At 39.4% G+C, this 20,342-nt stretch overlaps 1 protein-coding gene across 4 annotated transcripts in view; it reads left to right on the top strand.

The window, feature by feature from the left end:
* LOC132117284 (ankyrin repeat and KH domain-containing protein 1-like) overlaps positions 1–20,342 on the top strand; it is a 62,058-nt gene that overhangs the window by 5,430 nt on the left and 36,286 nt on the right. For all 4 annotated transcript variants that reach the window (XM_059526461.1, XM_059526460.1, XM_059526458.1 and 1 more), the window contains exon 2: positions 15,572–15,725. In XM_059526461.1, coding sequence (XP_059382444.1) covers positions 15,572–15,725 — 154 coding nt within the window. The remainder of the gene's footprint in view (positions 1–15,571; positions 15,726–20,342) is intronic.

The following is a 20,342-nucleotide window of genomic DNA, read 5'->3' as shown; positions in this document are numbered from 1 at the left end:
ATGTAATAACAGTAGTAGCCAATTATAGTCGCATGAGGATGAGAGTTAGCTAACTTCGAGAATAGCCATGTCAATGGTGTGGAAGCATTTTAACCTTAAAGATGAAAAAAGTCCAATGGTCGAATGAGAGGTTTCCGTTTGAGCCCTGCCCCTTTGAGGTCAGACGCTAAAGTGCCCTCGCGGTCCGGTCTGCTTCCGAGGAAAGGGGTGTGTGATATGAATAGTTATGATCGTGGATTATAAAAATGTCCACATTATTTGCTTTTGAAGAAAGTCCTACTGGTTATTTAACACTGAAGGTTTTAAAGGGACAGTAGGCTACATGCTGTCGACTGTAATAAGAGATACTTCACCCTAAAATTTAATTTCTTTCATTGTTTATTCACTCGCATGTTGTCCCAAACCTACAGTATATTAATTTCTTTGTTGTGCTGCACACAAAAGAAGCTATTTTGAAGAAGCTGATTACCAAACAGTTGCTGGTTCACATTGACTTTGATAGTAGGGGGAAAAATACTCTGGAAGTCACTGTGAACCAGCAACTGTTTGGTTTTCCACCTTCTTTCAAAATAGAGTTTATGTTTAGCAGAAGGAAACTCATTCAGGTTTAAAACTATTTTTGTGTGGGTACACGAAGATATAAAAAACAAAACACTGACCTATTTTAATTTTTGGGTGAATTATTCCTTTAATGTTAACACCAAATACAAAAAGAAAAATCCATATTCTTGACTGAAAAACTTTAAAACTGTTGCTTTAATAGGATCAATGTACAGTAGGGCTGGGCAATTTTATCGATTTAAATCGATATTTTTTTCCAAAGAAAGTATCGATTTTTTTAGCCGCGAGTATCGATACATACGTCCCATTATAAATCCCCCATGTTTACCCCCGTTCGCGTTGCAGGAAGAGCGATTTGGTCAGCCAGCCGCTAGTGTTGCTGTAGAGCAAGTTCCCCGTACTAACTTTACAGAGACGCAGACGTCTACCTCTTCCTGTTTACCAAGTCAGAGCGAGGATATTCAGAGAATGGCGGCGAATATAAATCCGGCACCCGCCTGCTTAAAAGCAGATGTGTGGGAGCACTTTGGTTTAAAAAAAAAAAGGAAAGCAACGACTTGGATAAAAGCGTCGCAGTTTGTAAGCTATGTGGCACTAACGTTCCAGCAATACCACAAATTTACGAGCGCACCTAAAATGTCACCACCTGGACAAGTTTGTGCTTTAGGCGCATGGTGAACGCGATGGAGCCCCGCTATCCTATTCCAACCCGTGAACACCTCACCAAGGTTTGCATTCCCGGGCTGTACGCTCAGACAAGGGCACACGTTAAAGCCTCCCAGCCAATTATTGTCTGGCTGCCATGGTTTATTTTTTTCTGCTGGCTAGACTGGCTACCTCACATAGGTGTAGGCCTTAAAATACTCAGGTAAGTTTTAAGTTAAATGTTCTTAGAGACTTGAATTATTTGATGTTTTGGAGAAGCCATGGTACTACTATGTTTACTTACCTGGCGGCTAGACTGGCTACCTCATGTTCAGTGTCAAGCTAAAAAGCTTTCAAAGAAACTGTTCAGAACAGGCCACTTGCACTTTAACTCTCCATTGTTAATTGCAAATTGCAATGTTGCACTTAGGGCAGTCGCGATAACCGCAATATTGTAAAACCGCGCTATTGACAAGCAAACCGCAGAGAACAGATAGCAACCGCGGCAACCGCAGTAATCAGGTTTTTTTTTTATATATGAGGCTGTGGCCTTCTTGTTTTTTCAATTTGTCACTGTGCATTCAATGTTAAATAATTTAATGATACAATATGGTTACGACTGTCATTTCTCGCGAGCCGTTGTAGCTTTATGGTGCTTCGTTTGTTTTCGAATAGGCCGGCTGAAACGATGGGAGGCGCTCGATCTCGTCCCAAAACCTAATGTCACGTCGCCAGTTTGGGAACATTTCGGCTATCAACCCAATGAAAAGGGCGAGCCAGCGAATTTAGATGAGCCGATATGCAAAATTTGCGGCAAAAAGGTTCCTGTGACGCGGCAATACATCTAATTTGAGGTCATCGGGACATTCTAAAACGCTTAACGTGGTTTAATGTACAGTGATATTAACAGACCAAACTCACTTAACATCATTTTAATAAAGTATACTATCTACAAAAAATCACATGATCCCTGAATATGAATTCAACGCGTTTAATAACACGTTAAGCCTTTTCCTCCCATAGAAAACCATCATAAGGCTTAACGTGTTATTAAACGACTTTCATATTCAGGACTCACAGTTTTTTTTTTGTACATAGTATACTTTATTAGTATAATGTATAGTGAGTTTGGTTTTTAAAAATAACTGTCTTAGTACATTAAGCCACATTAACAGTTTTCTTATAACTGTTTTCTATGGGAGAAAAAGGCTTAACATGTTATTAAACGAGTTGCATTCATATTCAGGGCTCATCTGATTTTCTATAGATAGTATACTTAATTAGTATGATTTTTAGTGCGTTTGGTCTGTTAATATCACTGTCTTGGTAAATTAAGCCATGTTAAGCGTTTTCACGGTAAGCGTTTTAGTGTCCCCTGTCATCCAGCGCAGCTGCACCCTCAAGCAAGCATCAGGTCGCGGAGCAACATCAAAAAGAACAGCTGAGACCGGTCGACAGTTAAGAGTAGCCGAAGCCTTTGCGAAATCTGTAAAATACAGCCGTGAAAGTAACGGGCATACCTGCTGAAGTCACGGACAACCTCCGCGTCAGTGCCCATACCCAAGAGAGCGTGAGCAGATAACGAGTTCACACACGCTATCTGCATGAGGAGTGCATCGACTCCAGCGCGAATCCAATGTCCTGGTGGGCCAGTGCCGCGATAATCTGCTGCTGTCCAAAGTCGCGCGCAAATACATGTGTAATATGTGTTAGAACTCTTGGATTTCTTAAAAAAAAATTTTATTGGAAAACGCATGTTCTTGTTGCTGTTTGGCATTTAACAATAAACAAAAATGTTTTAAAACGTGTCTCTCTGTCAGTTAAAAAAGCAACAATATATGCTACATAACTCAACGATAAAGCTTTGTATGCAGCAAAATCAGGATAAATTAGGTATGTTAAAAAAAACCCGCATATCGCGCTATTGAGCCACCCATAATAACCGCAGGGGAAATTTCTTAACCGTGACAGCCCTAGTTGCACTTTTATTTACTTTTCAAAGGCTTGTAAGCTACAGTTTGCACTGTTTCAATAAATGGAACTAATTTTCTCAACACATCTTTGATTACTTTTGTCCAGCATTTATTTTGCAAGCTGTCTGATGTTTTTTGAGTTTTAATTTAAATTAATTCAATCCAAGTAAATGAAACAGTCACAAGATGTCACCAAAATCACTCTGTCCCCTTTAAATCTATCAGAAAATGATGTAAGCGTATCAAATTATATAGAATCGTATTGAATTATATCAAATCGTAACGTTGGATGAATATCGTGATATATATCGTATCGTGAGCTGTGTATCGTATCGTGAGATTAGTGTATCACTACCGCCCTAATGTACAGTATATTGTTTTATTTTTACTTGTTCATTACATTTTTTGAATGCTCCAGCTAAATTCTTTTGTACCTGCAAAACACTGTTTATTTGTATTTGTGTATTATGTGTATTTGTAATGTGTATCTTTGTTCTATTTTTTTTTTGCAAAGATAAAATGACAGATCTTTTATCGTTTCCCACTTTTTCATATTTTGTTACCTTAATGTAACAAACTTTTTTTTTTTATAGGGATATTAGTTTATAGAGCATTAGGTTATAATGCTCAAACAGCTTGCAAAATTGAAAAACTAACATGACAAACAATCATGATTAAAATCATGATATTTCTAAAAAAGATTTGTCATTTTTGCCATATCGCCCACCCGAACAAACGAATACACCCTACCCATCCCCCCCCAACCATGCCACTGTTTAAATTGTTTTAACTTTAAACCTGTTGGTAGCTTTAAGTACTGAAGTACCTGTATTTTTATTTATTTATTTTTATAGTGTTTGAATAAAGGGTGGCAGTCTTTCTTAACCTGTTAGCCAGCACCCCCATTATGGGACTCACAGCTGAAAGTGCTCTAACTAACTTATAATTGTAATAGTTTCCTACTTCAGTGTGTTACAAACATAATTGTGGTGTCTTTAGAAAGAAGACCCTTTGGGCTTCACTTTTTATCAACCAGATTTAATAATGCTCAGAAATATTAAAAGTTATAGACACTAAAGTGTTCTACTGCTCAAATAAACCATTTTGTCCTAGGGCTTGAAAACCTGTGCCCAGTTAAGTCCATGCTGAAACTTGTGAATGATACTTTCTGTGGCGTCACCATTTAGTGACATCATTGAATGCTACGGGAAAATGTCAGTGTCGGTCACAGTGCCTTTTAATTGTAATTTTGAATCCAGCGATTTTATTTACAAATTATAAGCCCTGCTTATGACAAGTGTGGAATAAAAGCTTTGTTTATTAGAGGAATAATAGGTTTGCTGGAAAATGTTACATTGTGACCATGCTTTTGGATGCTGTTCGAGCCCATATAGCCTACATTAATGCGGCCTTGTTCTGGTTTGCCGATTGGTCACGAATTTCAACAAATTCAATAATATTTAGGCACTAATTATTTTTCTAAATCCTCACCGTTTAACCCTCTAATTTCACAAGTCTTTTTTTTTTATTGTCTTTCACTTAATCACTGTTTTCGCATCTGTGCATATATATTCATTAATTCACATCTCTGAAATCAGCCCTGCACTAGGGGTGGGTATTGTTCAAAATCCTTCGATCCGGTGCCAATTTCGATACCTCAGTTTCGATACCGGTTTCCTAACGATACTTTTTGCCGATACCATATGTTTTAAAATCCATTTCAACATCAACACAAATACATTAAACATAAAACTTTGATTTTTCACCTTAATTAAAACAAATTTTGGTAACCCTTCACACTCAGAATAACATTATAAATATAACTGGTTGTGTTTTTTGGATAGGGGTGAGCCATTCAGGGGCGGACTGGGACCAAAAAGTTGCCCTGGACTTTCTGGCCCACAGCAGCCCACCACACCACACCACAATGCAAACGCGCCTGTTTTGATGTCATTTATTAATTTAATATTTAAGTAAACAGTTTGGGGATTTTAACCAATAGGGCAACTGATCCTGCGTTGAAAAAAAAAAAAAAGACCAGCAGCTGTTCATTTAGGGACTCCTAGTGAGCGATACATGCTCATCAATACACAAATATTCTTCTAGAACTCACACTTTGCATTCAGTTAGAAGTTTATAAACTCAAACGATAGCTTTATGTGCTTTACAAATGAACTTGAAGTCTTTATTCATGCGAGATGTTCAATAATAGATAATCTTTGGCTTGGTAATACAAGTTCATGATCCGATTAGTGAACAGAGTCAATCTTTTAAAATAATCATTTATTTTGTTTAACGAAATCAGTGTTTCACAAACTGCATAGATCTGAGGTGCAGGGCTCGCAAAATCGTTAGCCCCACGTCCCGGGGCTATTGTGTTTTCCAGTCCGATGGGCTATCATGAATAGTGATGTAAAATTGCTAACTTGATTCGCGTTGTTCACTCGCTTGAAGGGGTGAAACGGATCGTAGCTGATCGTTTGCACTTGTTTCTAAATATTGCTGATTCAAGCGTTTTAAACAATTCGCGCGTGTTCGGAGCTTGCGCTCACTCATTCAAAGCACGTGCTGCGAGCAGCATTTCAGACAATGCGCGTACAGAGAATGAATTCATCTTTCGCGTATCGTAACTTCTGAATGAACACATACACACACAATTATATCAAAATAATTGTCTCTGCAAGTATTCTCGTAAACACAGTCGGTTATGTTTTAAGTGAACGTATACAGTGGCCTGCTGCTCAGAGAAATTTGCTGTACCGGATAAATCTTGTCTCTCTCTCTGTTATTTAGACGACGTGAAAGGGGGGCGTGTTTCAAGATACGCAATGGAGTAGACCAAACTAAACAGGGAGGGAGGGAAAAACACTCATCCAAAAAAATGCTTCATTAAATTGGTGGTATTGGCAGCTTTGGTTGCAATACTCTTATCGCATATGTTGCACTTTGTTGACTCGGCATCCACCTTTATTAAATGTAGCCACACTTTAGACCTCTTTGGCTTTGTAAAACGGAAACGTTTTGAGAAAAAACTACACTTGTGTTGTGTGACTGCGAATATCTTCAGAAATCCTCCCCGTCACGTGGTGGTGGACAGTCAATCACGGCGAATTTAGGTCCTTACATGCACGTATGCTACAAGCTCACACAGACACAGCCGCCTGGCAAAAAAAAAAACGCCCGCTTGGCTTTTGGAACCGAAATTTGGCACTGAAAGATAAATAATCTTTCGCTACTCATAGTATCAGAAGTTTTTGGTTCGATACCATTAAGGCATCGAAGTTCGGTACCCAGCCCTATCCACTCATCTAATTCTCATCAGCTTGTTTATTTTAGCACTTCTGTCAGTGAATACGCAGCCTTCAAAACACTAAATATAAAAGAAATAGTTAAACAAGAAAATAGCCTAAATAAGAAAGTTAACTACACCTTGTCTAATGGACGCAAGCGGCGCGGCACAACAAAATACTCATCATAATCAGTGATGCTACACTGTATGCGGCACGAGTCACGGCACGACGTGACAAATCCCCGACAGCAAACTGCCTCGTCCTATATGTGAGGTACTGACACAGAGTTCAAATGTCCTGTGTAGACTCTACAGACAAAACCTTTGGCGACGTGGTGGTGTTGCCTCCGGTGAAGACACGGTTCACTGTTCTGCCGCCAAGCAAGCGGCACATTACCAACATGGTCCATCACCCAACAGAAAATTTATTTGCTGATTACATACTGTATTTTCCTGCGCTCAAACCTGCCAATCTAAAGGAAACGCTGTGTGTGGTGTTTGAGGTAATTTGTGAATTACCACAGTACATGAGCTGTGTAATCCCAGAATGTGCCGTAGTAAGAGTCACTTGTTTGGATGTAGCATCTTGTCTCGCCTCTTTCTCTCTCTCTCGCTCTCGCTCGCTCACTCACTCACACCCTGAGACAGATGCTTCGCAGAGTCTGAGACCAGAGCACAACAATTCCAGCCACGCCATAGCCCTTCACATTCAAATGCTCCTGTATGCTTTTAATTACTTTTACTGCAGATGGGTTCTGCTTGACCACGCCTGGCCTCGCTGCCTTACTCACCCTGCTTTTTGGGTCAGCAGCTCTTTTTGGCAGCCCTTTGTATTTATCTCTTCTGAATTTGTTTGACTCCTCCCTTCTCGGCCTTGAAACTTCAGTATGCAGAAAGGGTAATCTCTTGACATAATTATAAGTACAACCAGAATAGTGTGTTTTGCTGTGTTTCTGGTCATGGCCTCGGCAAGGCTTGAAATCAAAAACTGGTCCTTTCCCATTTATTTACGTTCTTTTCCACAAATACTTCAAGAATGCCTGCGTCCTTCTGCAGATGTGGGTGGAATGTGGTACTAAACTAAAATATGCAGAATAGGCAACAGAGCTTTTTGTCATGACGATCAATGCATGTTTTGATGATTTTCAGCTATGGTTTCTTGCAATTTAAGTCTGCACTGTAAAAAAAAAAAATCTGTGACTTACTGTAAAATACTGGCAGCTGTGGTTATCAGAACTTCACTGTAAAAAATATGGTAACAACATTTATAGACTGGAGTTAAATTCACAAAATACTGTATTTCATTAACTTACATAATGTTAATTAACTAACATATTGAAGTACTAATATCTGTTTTGAACCATTATAATGCAGTGATAACTACCAAAAACTGGTGGTGATGAGAAAGTCACATGATAAACCAAAGCTCATCACAAACAGCTTTTCTATGAGCTCAGGAGGGCTCATATAGAAGGTGCACAATGTCATTCACACAAACACTTAACCCCATCATGCTGACACACATGATACAAAAATGATGCAATGGACATTCATTTAACAACATGAGATGTGAGATTAAACCATAAATGTACACAACTGATAAGAAAAAACAAACAAACTAAAAAGCATGTTATTTCAACAAAAAAAACCCCATCAAATATGAAGTATCATGCAGGGAAATCTGGGAGTGTCAAGTTATGGTTTGTCACTGTAAATTATACAATAACTTTCATTCTCACGCAAGAGCTCAGAGCAGATCCTCCTGCTGTGTGTTGGTAGTGTAGAACTTTATCGACAGTTTGCACTGGCAATAGCAGACAGATTTTAACTGAATAGAATTTTAATTGAAAGCATCATTTACATATGTCTCCTGCTGTTTACATTCAGCAAGTGCTTACAATTGAATTATTTAAGCATTTTGTTAAGCATGTTTACTTTTTTTATATATATTTGCATTTCAAAATCAAAGTAATTCTTGTGGGCACATCAGACATTGTTTGAGCACCCTCCGATGTCATGGTGGCTTTGAAGGGTTCTGTGGCTTACCACAGGAACAATTAAAAACTCATACAAGGTTACTGTTATATATTAGTCTGAAAGGAATGAGTGACATTTACTATTCATTTTGATTGATGCATGAAAACTTCACATCAATGCAAAAGAAAATGTAATAACATGGAGTATTTATTACAATTCTCATATCAGTATTAAAATTATTACTATTAGCACGGTGTACTTTATCTACACTCATATGGGTGATGACCTAAGTTCATGTAGTATATGAGCTCTGCACAGATCTTACTGTGGACAAATATTGTTATAAAGATTAAAAATACACAATATACACACTAGTTATTTCAGCACAAAAAACTAAGTATTGTTCCTGTTACTTTAAATTGTAATATTTTACTGTTACGGCTGATTTATACTTCTACATTGGACCTATGCCGTAGCCTATACGCTGTAGGCTATGCGTCAGTTTTCATTTATACTTCTGTGTCATTGTCTGCGTTGACGTGCAGTACACCTGCAAACTGCTAGTATGCCGTGTCCATGGGCATGTTGCTGGTGTAAGCTGCAGACCATGGCAAAAGCCGAAGAAGCGGCTTGTCGGAGAAGCATTATAGCTGTGACAGCGGCAGCTGTGCTGCCCTCTTCAGGTACGAGCTACCTCTGTGCTGTGCTGTGCTGCCCTTGGTACGAGCTACCACGCCCTTGGCAGTATAAAACCATCTTGTTCCGTCAAAAAATGACCAGGATATACTATTATAGCATCTATTTAGCATCGCATTTATATAGTTATTTAGATTATTTAGTGTAGCCTATGTAGTTAGTTAGCATAGTTCGGGTAACGTTATTATTTTTAGAAGCATAGTTAGTTAGTAGCATAGTATTGCATCAGTTAGGATAGCTTCAAGTTGGCGTAGATTTATCTGTATTTAGTACAGTGGTCAGGATGGTACATATGTGTAGTGTTGCTGGTTGCGACAGCACTGCTGGACTGCATAGTTCTCCAGCAGACTTTTTTATTAGGCGCAGTGGTTGCATGTACTTGGCCTGGAAGACCGCAAGTTCCTGCCTAGAGCTGGAGTGTGCAAACTGCATTTTATGCGGGATTGCTTCTCCAACGCAATGGAGGTCGAAATGGGCTTCTCCACACAGCTCGCGCTTGAAAATGACGCGGTGCGGGAGTTAAGACCGCAGTTTGATCCAGCGGCTCGAATTGATATGGCTCAGGCCACAAAGACCTCAACATTCTCCACTTCAGGTGAAGGTGGGGGAGAAAAGTCCTCTACTTCAAATGAACGCTCTGTTGCAAAACTACTTGCGTCATTAGTCACTCTCCATTTTAGCGACTCTGACAGCAGCTGTCAATTAATCTGTCACTGCGGGTCTCGGGTTCACGCCCCACCAGCTCAGCCCCGCCCTCGGTTCATCCCCTCTATCTCCGCTGTGCTCTGCCCACTTTTCAGCATTTTTGAAATATTGCCAGTGGGTGGAGTCAGGCTCTGACCAGGGGTTTATTTTACCCTTTAAATGCCATAAGCCCCTTTCACACTGCACGTCGGACCCGGCAAATTGCCAGAACATTGCCGGGTCGGCTTCTGTGTGAAAGCAAACATGTCCCGGGATTGATTCTGGGACTGATCCCGGGTCAAGGACCTAATAACATTGCCGGGTTAAGTCCCAGAACAAGCGCTGTGTAGGGCTGTGGCGGTTGCCGTAACAACCGCGTCACCGCGGTGGTCGGTTGCTACCGCGGTTGTCTACTGCCACCGGCGGTAGTGCACGCGACGTCACAAACTCTATAGCAAGCATAATACAAAGTTTTGTATATAAGTGTAATAACTGTAATAGTTGCAAATTCTATGTCTATGGTAATTAACAAATTACCTCAAACATTCCTTTAGATATGCAGATTTGAGCACAGGAAAATACAGTTTATGCATTCAGCAAATTAATTTAGTGTTGGGCGATGGATCTTGTTGGGAAAGCAAATACCGCATCACCGATCTGGAGTCATCTGCATTCATGTCACCCATCGGCGTTTGCACAAGTTCTCGTGATCGCAAACGCTGGCTGGTCAGGTTTGGTGAGGCTTTCTCCAAACTGGCCAAATACGAACGAGACAGCGATGAATTAACGATGGTAACAAGAAATATGGCAACGATTCCTATTTCAAAGAGAGCGCGTTCAGATGAAGAGTTAGGCCGGTGACACACTGGCTGCGTGGCGTGAGCGTGGCATGTCTGCTGCGTCCCAGGAGCGTGGCGTTTTCTGTGTCTTTACACACCAGAAGCGTGCCTGACGCGGCGCGCTGCTGCTGCTGTAGGTGACATAGAGGGAGGCCGCCGACAGACCAGGATCTTGTCTTCATGACAACAATATCAACTTTTTTTTACACACCTACAACTACGCCTACTGATAAAGGACACCGTCAACAGTTTTGACGGCAAAATATACTATGTTTGACAGGTGCAATATTTGAAAATCGATAATTATTTATTTATTTTTTTAATTACATTTATATCTGAATTTATGTCAACCTATAGACTTTCAAACATCAAAATGTCATGAATTAATATGTATTTGTGTACAAAATGACATATAAACATATTTTCCTATTATATTTTGCCTGGAAACGCTTCCAACACGCGCGCGTGTCCCGTGAAAGATAGGCGTCGGTTCTATTTCTAGCATGCACACGTTTTCCCTCACGCAGGCAGTCTGCAAGCTCTAACCTGTTAACATGGGAGCCGAATTAAAAACGGACACGCCACGCGGCTGAGATGCTTGCGCCACGCATCCAGTGTGTCGCCGGCCTGAGTTATTGAGCTTGCTTGGTGGCGGAAAAGTAAACCGGACGCAACACAACCGCGTTGCGACAGGTTTAGTCTGTCTAGTGTCTATACAGGACATATGAACTCAGTGTCAGTAGCCTTCATCACAGACCGGACGGGGATTTATCATATCGTGTTGTGCTGCATCCAGTGTAGCATCACTGATTATAATGAGTATTTTGTCGCGCTGCGTCGCTCACATCCGTTAGATAGGGGGTATTTAACTTTTCTTATTTAGGCTACTTTCTTGTTTAACTGAATTATTTCTTTGATATTTATTTTAGTGTTTTGCAGGCGGCGTTCACTGACAGAAGTGCTCAAATAAACACTAACTGACGAGTTAAATAGGATGTGTTAGATGAGTGAGATGGGCTGATTTCTAGACGTGCATACATATAAATATATCCTGTATATAATATATATAAAATATATTGCATGCACAGTTTAAGTCAGCTTTAATCACCTTTTTTGGTAATTCCATGAATTAACTGACCACGACACTGCTTGCACATAGTTTATGCGCCGCCTTTGAGTCTTTGTGTCAAAATTTGTTCGTTAACGAAGGCGATAATTTTTTTCCAGTTTAACGTATTCAAATCATTTTACGTAGGGGCGGGGATGGCCACCCACTCACAACTGCTGCTTCTGTCACTTTTTCTCAAGACAAGAAGTAAATTTATTCAGTCACAGAATGACTAAACAGGAGACGTTTCAGACACGCGCTCCACTTCACTTTATTATCAGGTGCAAGTTAAGCGAGCGTGGACGGTCCTGTGCTCAAAGGCGGCGCATAAACTATGTGCAAGCAGTGTTAATCACAAATAAGTGGAATGGTCATGAATTTTTAAGCTTTACTTTTGTCTTAAAAGTTTTAGTATATTTGTACTTTCAAAAAATGCTTCTCATGGCTTTGGAGATCACCGTACCGTTCTGGTCTTTCCAGGCTTAGCCATCACCGAGCTCCGGCCTATGCTGACAAGCAGCCTAGTTCCTCCCAGTAACTCCCAGTAACAGTGTGGGTCACCCTATAGTGGGTGTTAAGGAAGCTGTGTGGAGGTCAAGGGCAAAATGGAGAGAAGGAGGGGGAAACCTGCTGATCAGCTCATCTTAATGCTTACAGTAATTCCTCACAGGCTCAGGGCCTAAATAGCACGCAGCTCTTTCTCCCAGCTGCGTTTGAGAGAGGAGGGGGGTGGGTTAGACCTAATGGCTGATGAGAACTTTGCGTCTAGTGCCCTCATTTGTGTTAATTACCTGTTAATGTTCAATGTTTCATGTTGTTTCTGCAGTGTATATTGCGATATGAAGAAATAGCTATATTTGGGGAAGGAAACAAAATCAATGATTGGGGTGAATTTGTAGATGGGGAAATCAGCATAGAAAATAAATTACAAGTATAGATACATATAATACAACAAAGATACAAATGAAATAAACCATACTTTATATTTTTCTGGTAAGTCTAACAGTATTCAAATTGAATAATCAAAGTATAGTAGGAGTGTGTATTGGCAAGAATCTAGCTATACGATACATCACGACTCGGGTTTTGATACGATATGTTGCGATACATTGCCATACTGTTAGCAAGGCGATATATTGGGATATTTGTTATTTTAGGAAGAGGATATATTTTTAGAAAAGCTGCCATTAGAAGCACACTACCATATGAAAACCTTAGCAAAAAAATCAATAGGCCTAAATAAATAAAAATGAATTAACCAGAACACAGTGGGATTTGCATTTGCAATAATCAGTCCCTGTAACATTCAGTGATATTGAACCACTTTTTGTGCAGTATGTAAAGGGGAGAAATTAGTTAAGTGTAATATATAAATGTATTTTTATAAAAGACCACATATTTTTAGACTCTGCTGTAAAGGTTCACAGTTTGTTTACTATTGTAACATACAATGTCATAATGACATTTTGATCTGAACAAAATATTATACGTTAAACGTTTAAAATTGAGTAGAAAAGTGCGGGGATGAATACTCAACTGTGTTGCCTTATATAAATAAACTAGGGCTGTGCAAAAAATCGAATGCGATTTTCATGCGCATCTCATCAGTAAAGATTCTCCTGTGATTAGTATATCTTCAGCACGTGCGTTCAGATCAGGGTTGCCATGTTTTCACAACAAATCCTGCCCAGTTGCTTCTTAAAACTAGTCCAAAACTAGCCCAATCGCGCTTCCATGAGGTTCCCCGATAAAAATTGCTTCCCGGGGTTAAAATATACATTTTTTGGAAGGGTTGCCTTGGTAAAATTCGCATTTTAGGGGCTAAATATCACGTTATTTGTATTGGGGTTGCTTCAAACCGCGGACATGAAAAACAATCGCAGACTTGGCAACACTAGTTCAGGTGGAGCGGCAGTTACTACACAGAGCCGTAGTCTACCGACAACGAACACAAAATCGTTTTCAAAATCGACAAAGAATCGCCTGCGATTTTAACATAGATTTTGTGTAGATTGTCAGTGAATTACGGCTCGGTGTAGTAAATGCCAAGTCTGTGGTTGTTTTTCATGTCCGCGGGTTGAAGCGACCCCAATACAAATAACGTGATATTTAGCCCCTAAAATGCGAATTTTACCAAGGCAACCCTGCTAAAAAACTAATATTTTAACCCCGGGAAGCAATTTTTATCGGGGAACCTCCTCGAAACGCGATTGGGCTAGTTTTGGACTAGTTTTGAGAAGCAACTGGGCAGGATTTGTAATGAAAACCTGGCAACCCTGATCCGAAAGCACGTGCTGGAGATACACTACTAATTACAGGAGCGTCTTTACTGATGAGACGTGCATGAAAATCGCATTCGATTTTTTGCACAGCCCTAAAAGAAACATAATCCCCAAAACAGAGCTTCCCACTTGCGCAGTACGGAAATATCTACTAAGTGTGCTACTTATCTTTGTCAGCCTGGCAACCATGTGTACGCGCTCTCTCTCCACTGTAGATAAACACACTTGCTTTCTGAAACCACCGCTTAGCTTGCTGTTTAGCGATCTCCACTTCAATATTCTATTCTCATTTTGCCGCATTTCTCTATTAACAGTGAAGCTGTGGCTTTAATTCCTTTAGAAACAATGTTACCATCTCCTTGTCAAGAAAGTGCGGCTGCAACGTGATCTGTGTGAGTGACTGTGTACGTGAGTTAAGTATAGGCAGTGCATTAGTTTAGAACTTTATTTTTTTTATAGTAGTGTGTGTTAATTTGTTCAATGATAACCTACCAACAATGTAAGTGATTTTAAAATATATTAGAATAAGTACATATAAATGTATTAGGACGAATACGTCACTATTTATGGGCTTAAAAACAAGATGCAAACTATCAGAATTTTGCCCCTGGTGGATGTGCACAATGTAAACATGAAACATTTGCCATTACCTATCAATATAAGTGGAAATCAAGTGGACCATTGACACTCCTAATTGATATTGTAGATAGTGTCAATGGTCCACTTGAGTGATAGGTGGCAGTAATGCACTTACAAGTCTGCGAAAATTTATTTGGCATCATATAGTGTGAAACCATCTGATTTACATCTCTAAGAGACATGCATTTTGACAATTTTGCATGTGTGTGTCATTTCAGGCACAAAAAGACGTAGCGTGCATGACGCATAGCACATATGGCACATGTTTACTTTAACACGTCTACCTTAGACAGATTGAGAAAGTTTTAAAACATTTCTGGCATATTGTCCATATTGCACCAATGATATGGAATATGTTGACTTAGTCATGTCTATTTAGTACTTCTGAATTTTAACTTCCATTCCAAATAATTTCTCAGCACATGTGATTATGCCAGTTAATCAGCTTTAAATGCATGTGATGTTCATTCAATTGGAAGTCTTGAAAAGTTACTGAAGTTTGTGTTTCTTTGCTAGAAAAAATAGCTTTATGTCAGTGAGTGTATGACTGTACTTTGTATCCACTGGTCATTGCAGTATCATTGTGAGGCTCTTGTGTCGTTTCAGCACTTCCTGATGTATGGTACATGCTGTGCCGTCCCCATGTTCACTGGAGCAAAACGTATATATACATTTTTCACAAGTCAGGCCATAGTCTGCAGATTCTAACAGACACAAGTATTGCCCAATATTTTCAAGAGAAACTCATTCTGTCTTCAGACTAATTGAAGTTGCAATTAAATTTAATGTATAGAGAAATGTGAAAGACCACTTCCTTTGCTCTTTTTCTTGTTTGCTAGATATGAGCACAGTCGCTTACATTGTATCTTTCCATGCAGGTGGAATCGTTCATACTAGACCAGGAGGATCTGGATAACCCCGTACTAAAGACAGCTTCAGAGCTGCTCCTATCCAGTGCAGCAGACGGAGCCGACCTCAGAACAGTAGACCCAGAAACACAGGCACGGCTCGAGGCATTACTAGAAGCAGCAGGTACATCCTCCGGCCGACCCTGCAGTGATCGCATTAAGCCTAATGATTTATCCCGTGTCTCTGCATGCATGTGTTTGTTTGTTTATTCACCATCTCCACAGTGCTGAGCATGAGTAGCGCTTTTAGTTTCTTCAGAGCAAAGATCCTCCGATTTGCTTTTTGCTGGAATTTGTTGCCACAAAATCCCCACAGAATCATAAATATTCATAAATAATTAGGGCTGCAAAAACTATAAGATTATAATCATTAAAAATAATCAATGAAGAATTTCATAACTGTGTACAGAGAACATTTCTATAAAAAATGCATTAGATTTTTTTTATTATTACTTTGTATTGTAACCTTTTATACACTGCCATTCAAATGTTTTTGGTTGGTCATTATTGTATGTTTTTGAAAGAATTGTCTAATGCTCAATGCTGCATTTATTTCTTGAAGAAACACAATTTAAATTCACAATTTAAAATAGCTGTTTTCTACTTTAATTTAAAGTGTAATTTATTGCTGTGATAGCAAAGCTGAATTTTTCAGTAATGGTAATTTTGTATGAAAACTGATGACTTTTTTTTTTTTTTTTTTTTTGATAAGACAATCGACATACTCCACATTTATCAGTTTAAACCACATTAAACCATTATACAGTAAAATGTGATTTTGAAGTTTTCGTTGATTAAAACTAGTCTAAAATGGTAAGATATTTAATCGACTACAACTTGACTAAACAAAAACAGGGCAAGGTTGACTAAATGGGATAAAAAGTAAATTTGACACAGGACTAAGACGAAATTAAAAAATGACTAAGTTACAATTTTCAGCCATTATTCCAGTGAAATGTCACATGATCCTTCAGAACCCTTCTAATATGCTGATAAGCAGCTTTACTGACAAGATGCAAATGAAAATTACATTTTTTTTTGCAGTGTGTATATATATATATATATATATATATATGTGTATATGTGTGTATAAATTATATTATAATGATTTCAATTTGCACGTTGTTTAAAAGAGCAGTGGGTAAGATGAAGATCCAGTTTGAAGAAATAATAATTGATTTTCAAAATATTTGCGAGTTGTAGCCCTAACAAAAAAAAGCAGTTCTTTTTAAAAGCTACATAGCAAAGTGTTAATGTGTTTCTCTTATGTGTGACATTTATTATGAAGCGAAACAAAGTGTTGCATCTGGGTCTCTCTGGGTTAAAGAGTTCACAGTTACAGTATATATAGATCTACTACTGATTGAGCAGCGCAGGCAGTTTGAGTTCACATGCAGAAGTATCTGTATTCTGTGAGTAAGTGCTTAATATAGTCCTGCAAATCCTTAAAATCTGTTTATTTATACATGCTTTACATCCTGTAGCATTTCTAGTCCTTATGGTCCAGAGTGAGTTTGCACTGGATGTGAGTGCTGAGATTTTAATGATCTACAGCACTGCGTAAAGGGTCTTGGGAGAACTAAGGGTCAGCGTCACATGGTTTGTCTGCAGAGCATTTCATAATGTTATATAAACTAGGAAACTGGTGGCTGATGGTGCTTGGCACCAAGTTTTGCCATTTTCTGTTGACCTAGTCTGCGTTATGCCATTGTGTGTGCTTGTTTGGGATGAGTTGGTTTGGGTGAGGCCCAGCATGTTAGGCCTGATCCTCTATACCAGCCTGCCCTGCCCCATGAGCGGAGGGTTATCTCGCAGAGGAACCAAAGCGGAGATTAGTGGCAACAATGAATTTCCATACAGCAGCACCAGCCTCACTCATGACTCAGCACTGGCCTTTAGTACACTTGTGTACTCTCTGTATATGTGTCTTCATTTGTGACTTTGAGCATCTCTGTTGCTTTCTCTATCTGTGCAGAGCTTGTGGACATATGTCTTTGTCTTTGCTTGGTCGTTTGTGTCTGTATGCTTGTCTTTATTTCACTTGATTGTGCACTCATTATGCGGTTCATAAGTTACCTACTGTTTACACAGGCTTGGACGTGTTTTCATTCCACCTGCACTGCACTATTGTGACTGAACACCTTCATGCTACCACAAGCATTATCTGTTTTGCGTCATTCTTTCATTGGAAAGCAAATACTGCTCTTCCTGGTTGAATCGGAATCTGAATATTGCTACTGTAGTTACCTAAAGGTCATTTGCTTTAAGATTGAGGGATTTTCTGTGCTCAAATTCTGCAGATTTTGTGAACATCCAAGGTGGAATTGAAAACGCAGCCTGCATTTCAAATCTGGTGTTTGGGAATGGTGCATAGCACACAAAAATTTTTAAGATGTAAACGGCCCTTGTTTGTCACCTGGTTTATGGTGAAAATAGCTTTTGAAACTAAGTAAAAAAAAAAAATAAGATGCTTTACTTTTTAATTTGTTTTAAACACTATAGGGGCGAAAAAACTGTTTGCTATTTGCTATGTCTAGATCTATCCATTTTATAATTTTTTTTGTTTTAATGAAGTTAAGTGACAGCATGCTAAAACTGATACTGGTATATGTAAAAGGTGCACATATGGACAGATTCTCTCTTGTTCAAACTAGGGCTGTGCAATTAGAAAAACGGTTGAATTTAGATTTGGCCTCCAACAATTATGAAAATGCAATAATCGAGATAAAACTATTATTACACTCCATTCCGCCCCCTTTTGCAGCATTGTGCTTGCGTTCCTCCATAAAAGCCCAATTTCCAGTGCAAATCAGTAAAATTGTGTAACGTGACATTTGCAAAATGCGACGTGCTTGATTTATCGAAGTATATTTATTAATGTTTTTAAAAGCATGGAAGAGAACTTGTGCTGTTCCTCAGGGAGATATATGCGCTCAAAAATGGAGCACAACACGGACAATGTAAAGTCATCTTTTAGCTCAAGGTGCACGCCTTAATGGTCAAATACATGCACACGTGTCAAAATGCGCTTGATTATTTATATATATCTTCGTCGATCATGTAATGAATGTAAAGAGTTGAGAATGAAAATGTGTGAAACCGTAACTTGGATCCATGCGGCTTTTAAGTGACAGCAGGCTAGGTTTTATTTTACATTTATTCATTTCTGTAGTAGGCTGTACCACATTATCTGAAATAAATGCAAAACTAGAGCCAAACTGAAATGAGACATTAATAATAAATAGTATAGTGAATTAATAAATAATCCTACTGCTTGAGACTTGCATTAAAAAAAAAACATTAAAGCACAGTTTGTTTAATTTGTATCTTTGTCCTTTGCTTTTTTTATTACTGACACTTGAATTATTTTAATTTTGAGGACTTTTTGTTTGCAATTCTGCTGGTCACTTCGAATACATTGCATGATATTCGATATCCGTTCGAATTAGAATTTTCTCAAAAGTGACAGCCCTAGTAACCAGTGCAGTGCAAATTGACAAGAGGTGTGACGTGCATTCTTTTCGGCTCATTAAAAATTAATCTTGCTGCCGCGTTCTGGATTAATTGTAAAGGTTTGATAGAACTGGCTGGAAGACCTGCCAAGAGAGCATTGCAATAGTCCAGCCTGGACAGAACAAGAACTTGGAAAAGAAGTTGTGCAGCATGTTCCGAAAGAAAGGACCTTATCATCTTAATGTTGAATAAAGCAAATCTGCAGGACCGGACAGTTTTAGCAATGTGGTCTGAGAAATTCAGACAATCTTTGTTTGACCATCTTTTCAGAAAGTCTCAGTCTTTTTGCATGCAAGAATGAAATAATTTAGTAAGAGGGTTGGGAATCGAAAAGCTATTCCAATTTCGGAAATCGGATCAGATGCATAAGGTCAGGACTTGTTATAAAATTAAATTTCGATGATTCTTCTCGATTTCTGTATGCACATTTATTGTGATTTCAAAAGATTCAACTGCAAGAAGATGAAATGGAGCTCAATTCTGACAAACACTCTCTTGTGGTTGTGCGCCCTGAACACCAGATCACCGCGGTGCTGAATTAAGCTCTTTCGCATCCTTTTCTGTTTGTTTAAACTGCGATTTGTATTTGTTCGTTCAGGTGCAGGAAGACGCTAACGTCCTTAAGGAGAGCTCTGTTCAGTGTTGTTGTCCGTGAGACGCGGCTCTCTCGTGCGTGCGCACCGAACACAGCGCGCGAGTAACCAGCTGCTCAGTGGAGCTTTCCCGCATCGCGGGGCTGAAGCCAACTTGATGTGTTGAATGCTCGGAGCACGTTATTAAACGTATTCTTAAAATACACATTTCTGTTTTAATAAATGCTCATATTAAATCATAGCATTACACATAGGGGTGTAACGATACGTGTATTCGTACCGGACCGTTTCGGTACAGGGCTTTCGGTACGGTGCACGTGTGTACCGAATGACCGAATAGAATATTTTGTACACGGAAAGTAGGTACATTTTCGTGTTTCCAAACGAACATATTAAGTGGCGGAAGTCTCCACGTTCAGCGCAAATCCCGCCCTGCAGCTGATTCTAAGGCCGGTGACACACTGGATGCGTGGCGTGAGCGACGAGCGTGGCGTTTCTGCTGCGTGTCAGTTGCGTGACGGCTGCTTCAAGTTTTCTGTGTCTTTAAACACCAGAATCGTGCCTGACGCGGCGCTGGCACGCTGCTGCTACTGTAGGTGACATAGAGGGAGACCGCCGACAGACCAGGATCTTGT

This window comes from Carassius carassius, chromosome 36 (genome assembly GCF_963082965.1).
Source record: "Carassius carassius chromosome 36, fCarCar2.1, whole genome shotgun sequence".
Classification (NCBI taxonomy): Eukaryota; Metazoa; Chordata; class Actinopteri; order Cypriniformes; family Cyprinidae; genus Carassius; species Carassius carassius.
This window is presented reverse-complemented; position numbering and strand designations above follow the sequence as displayed.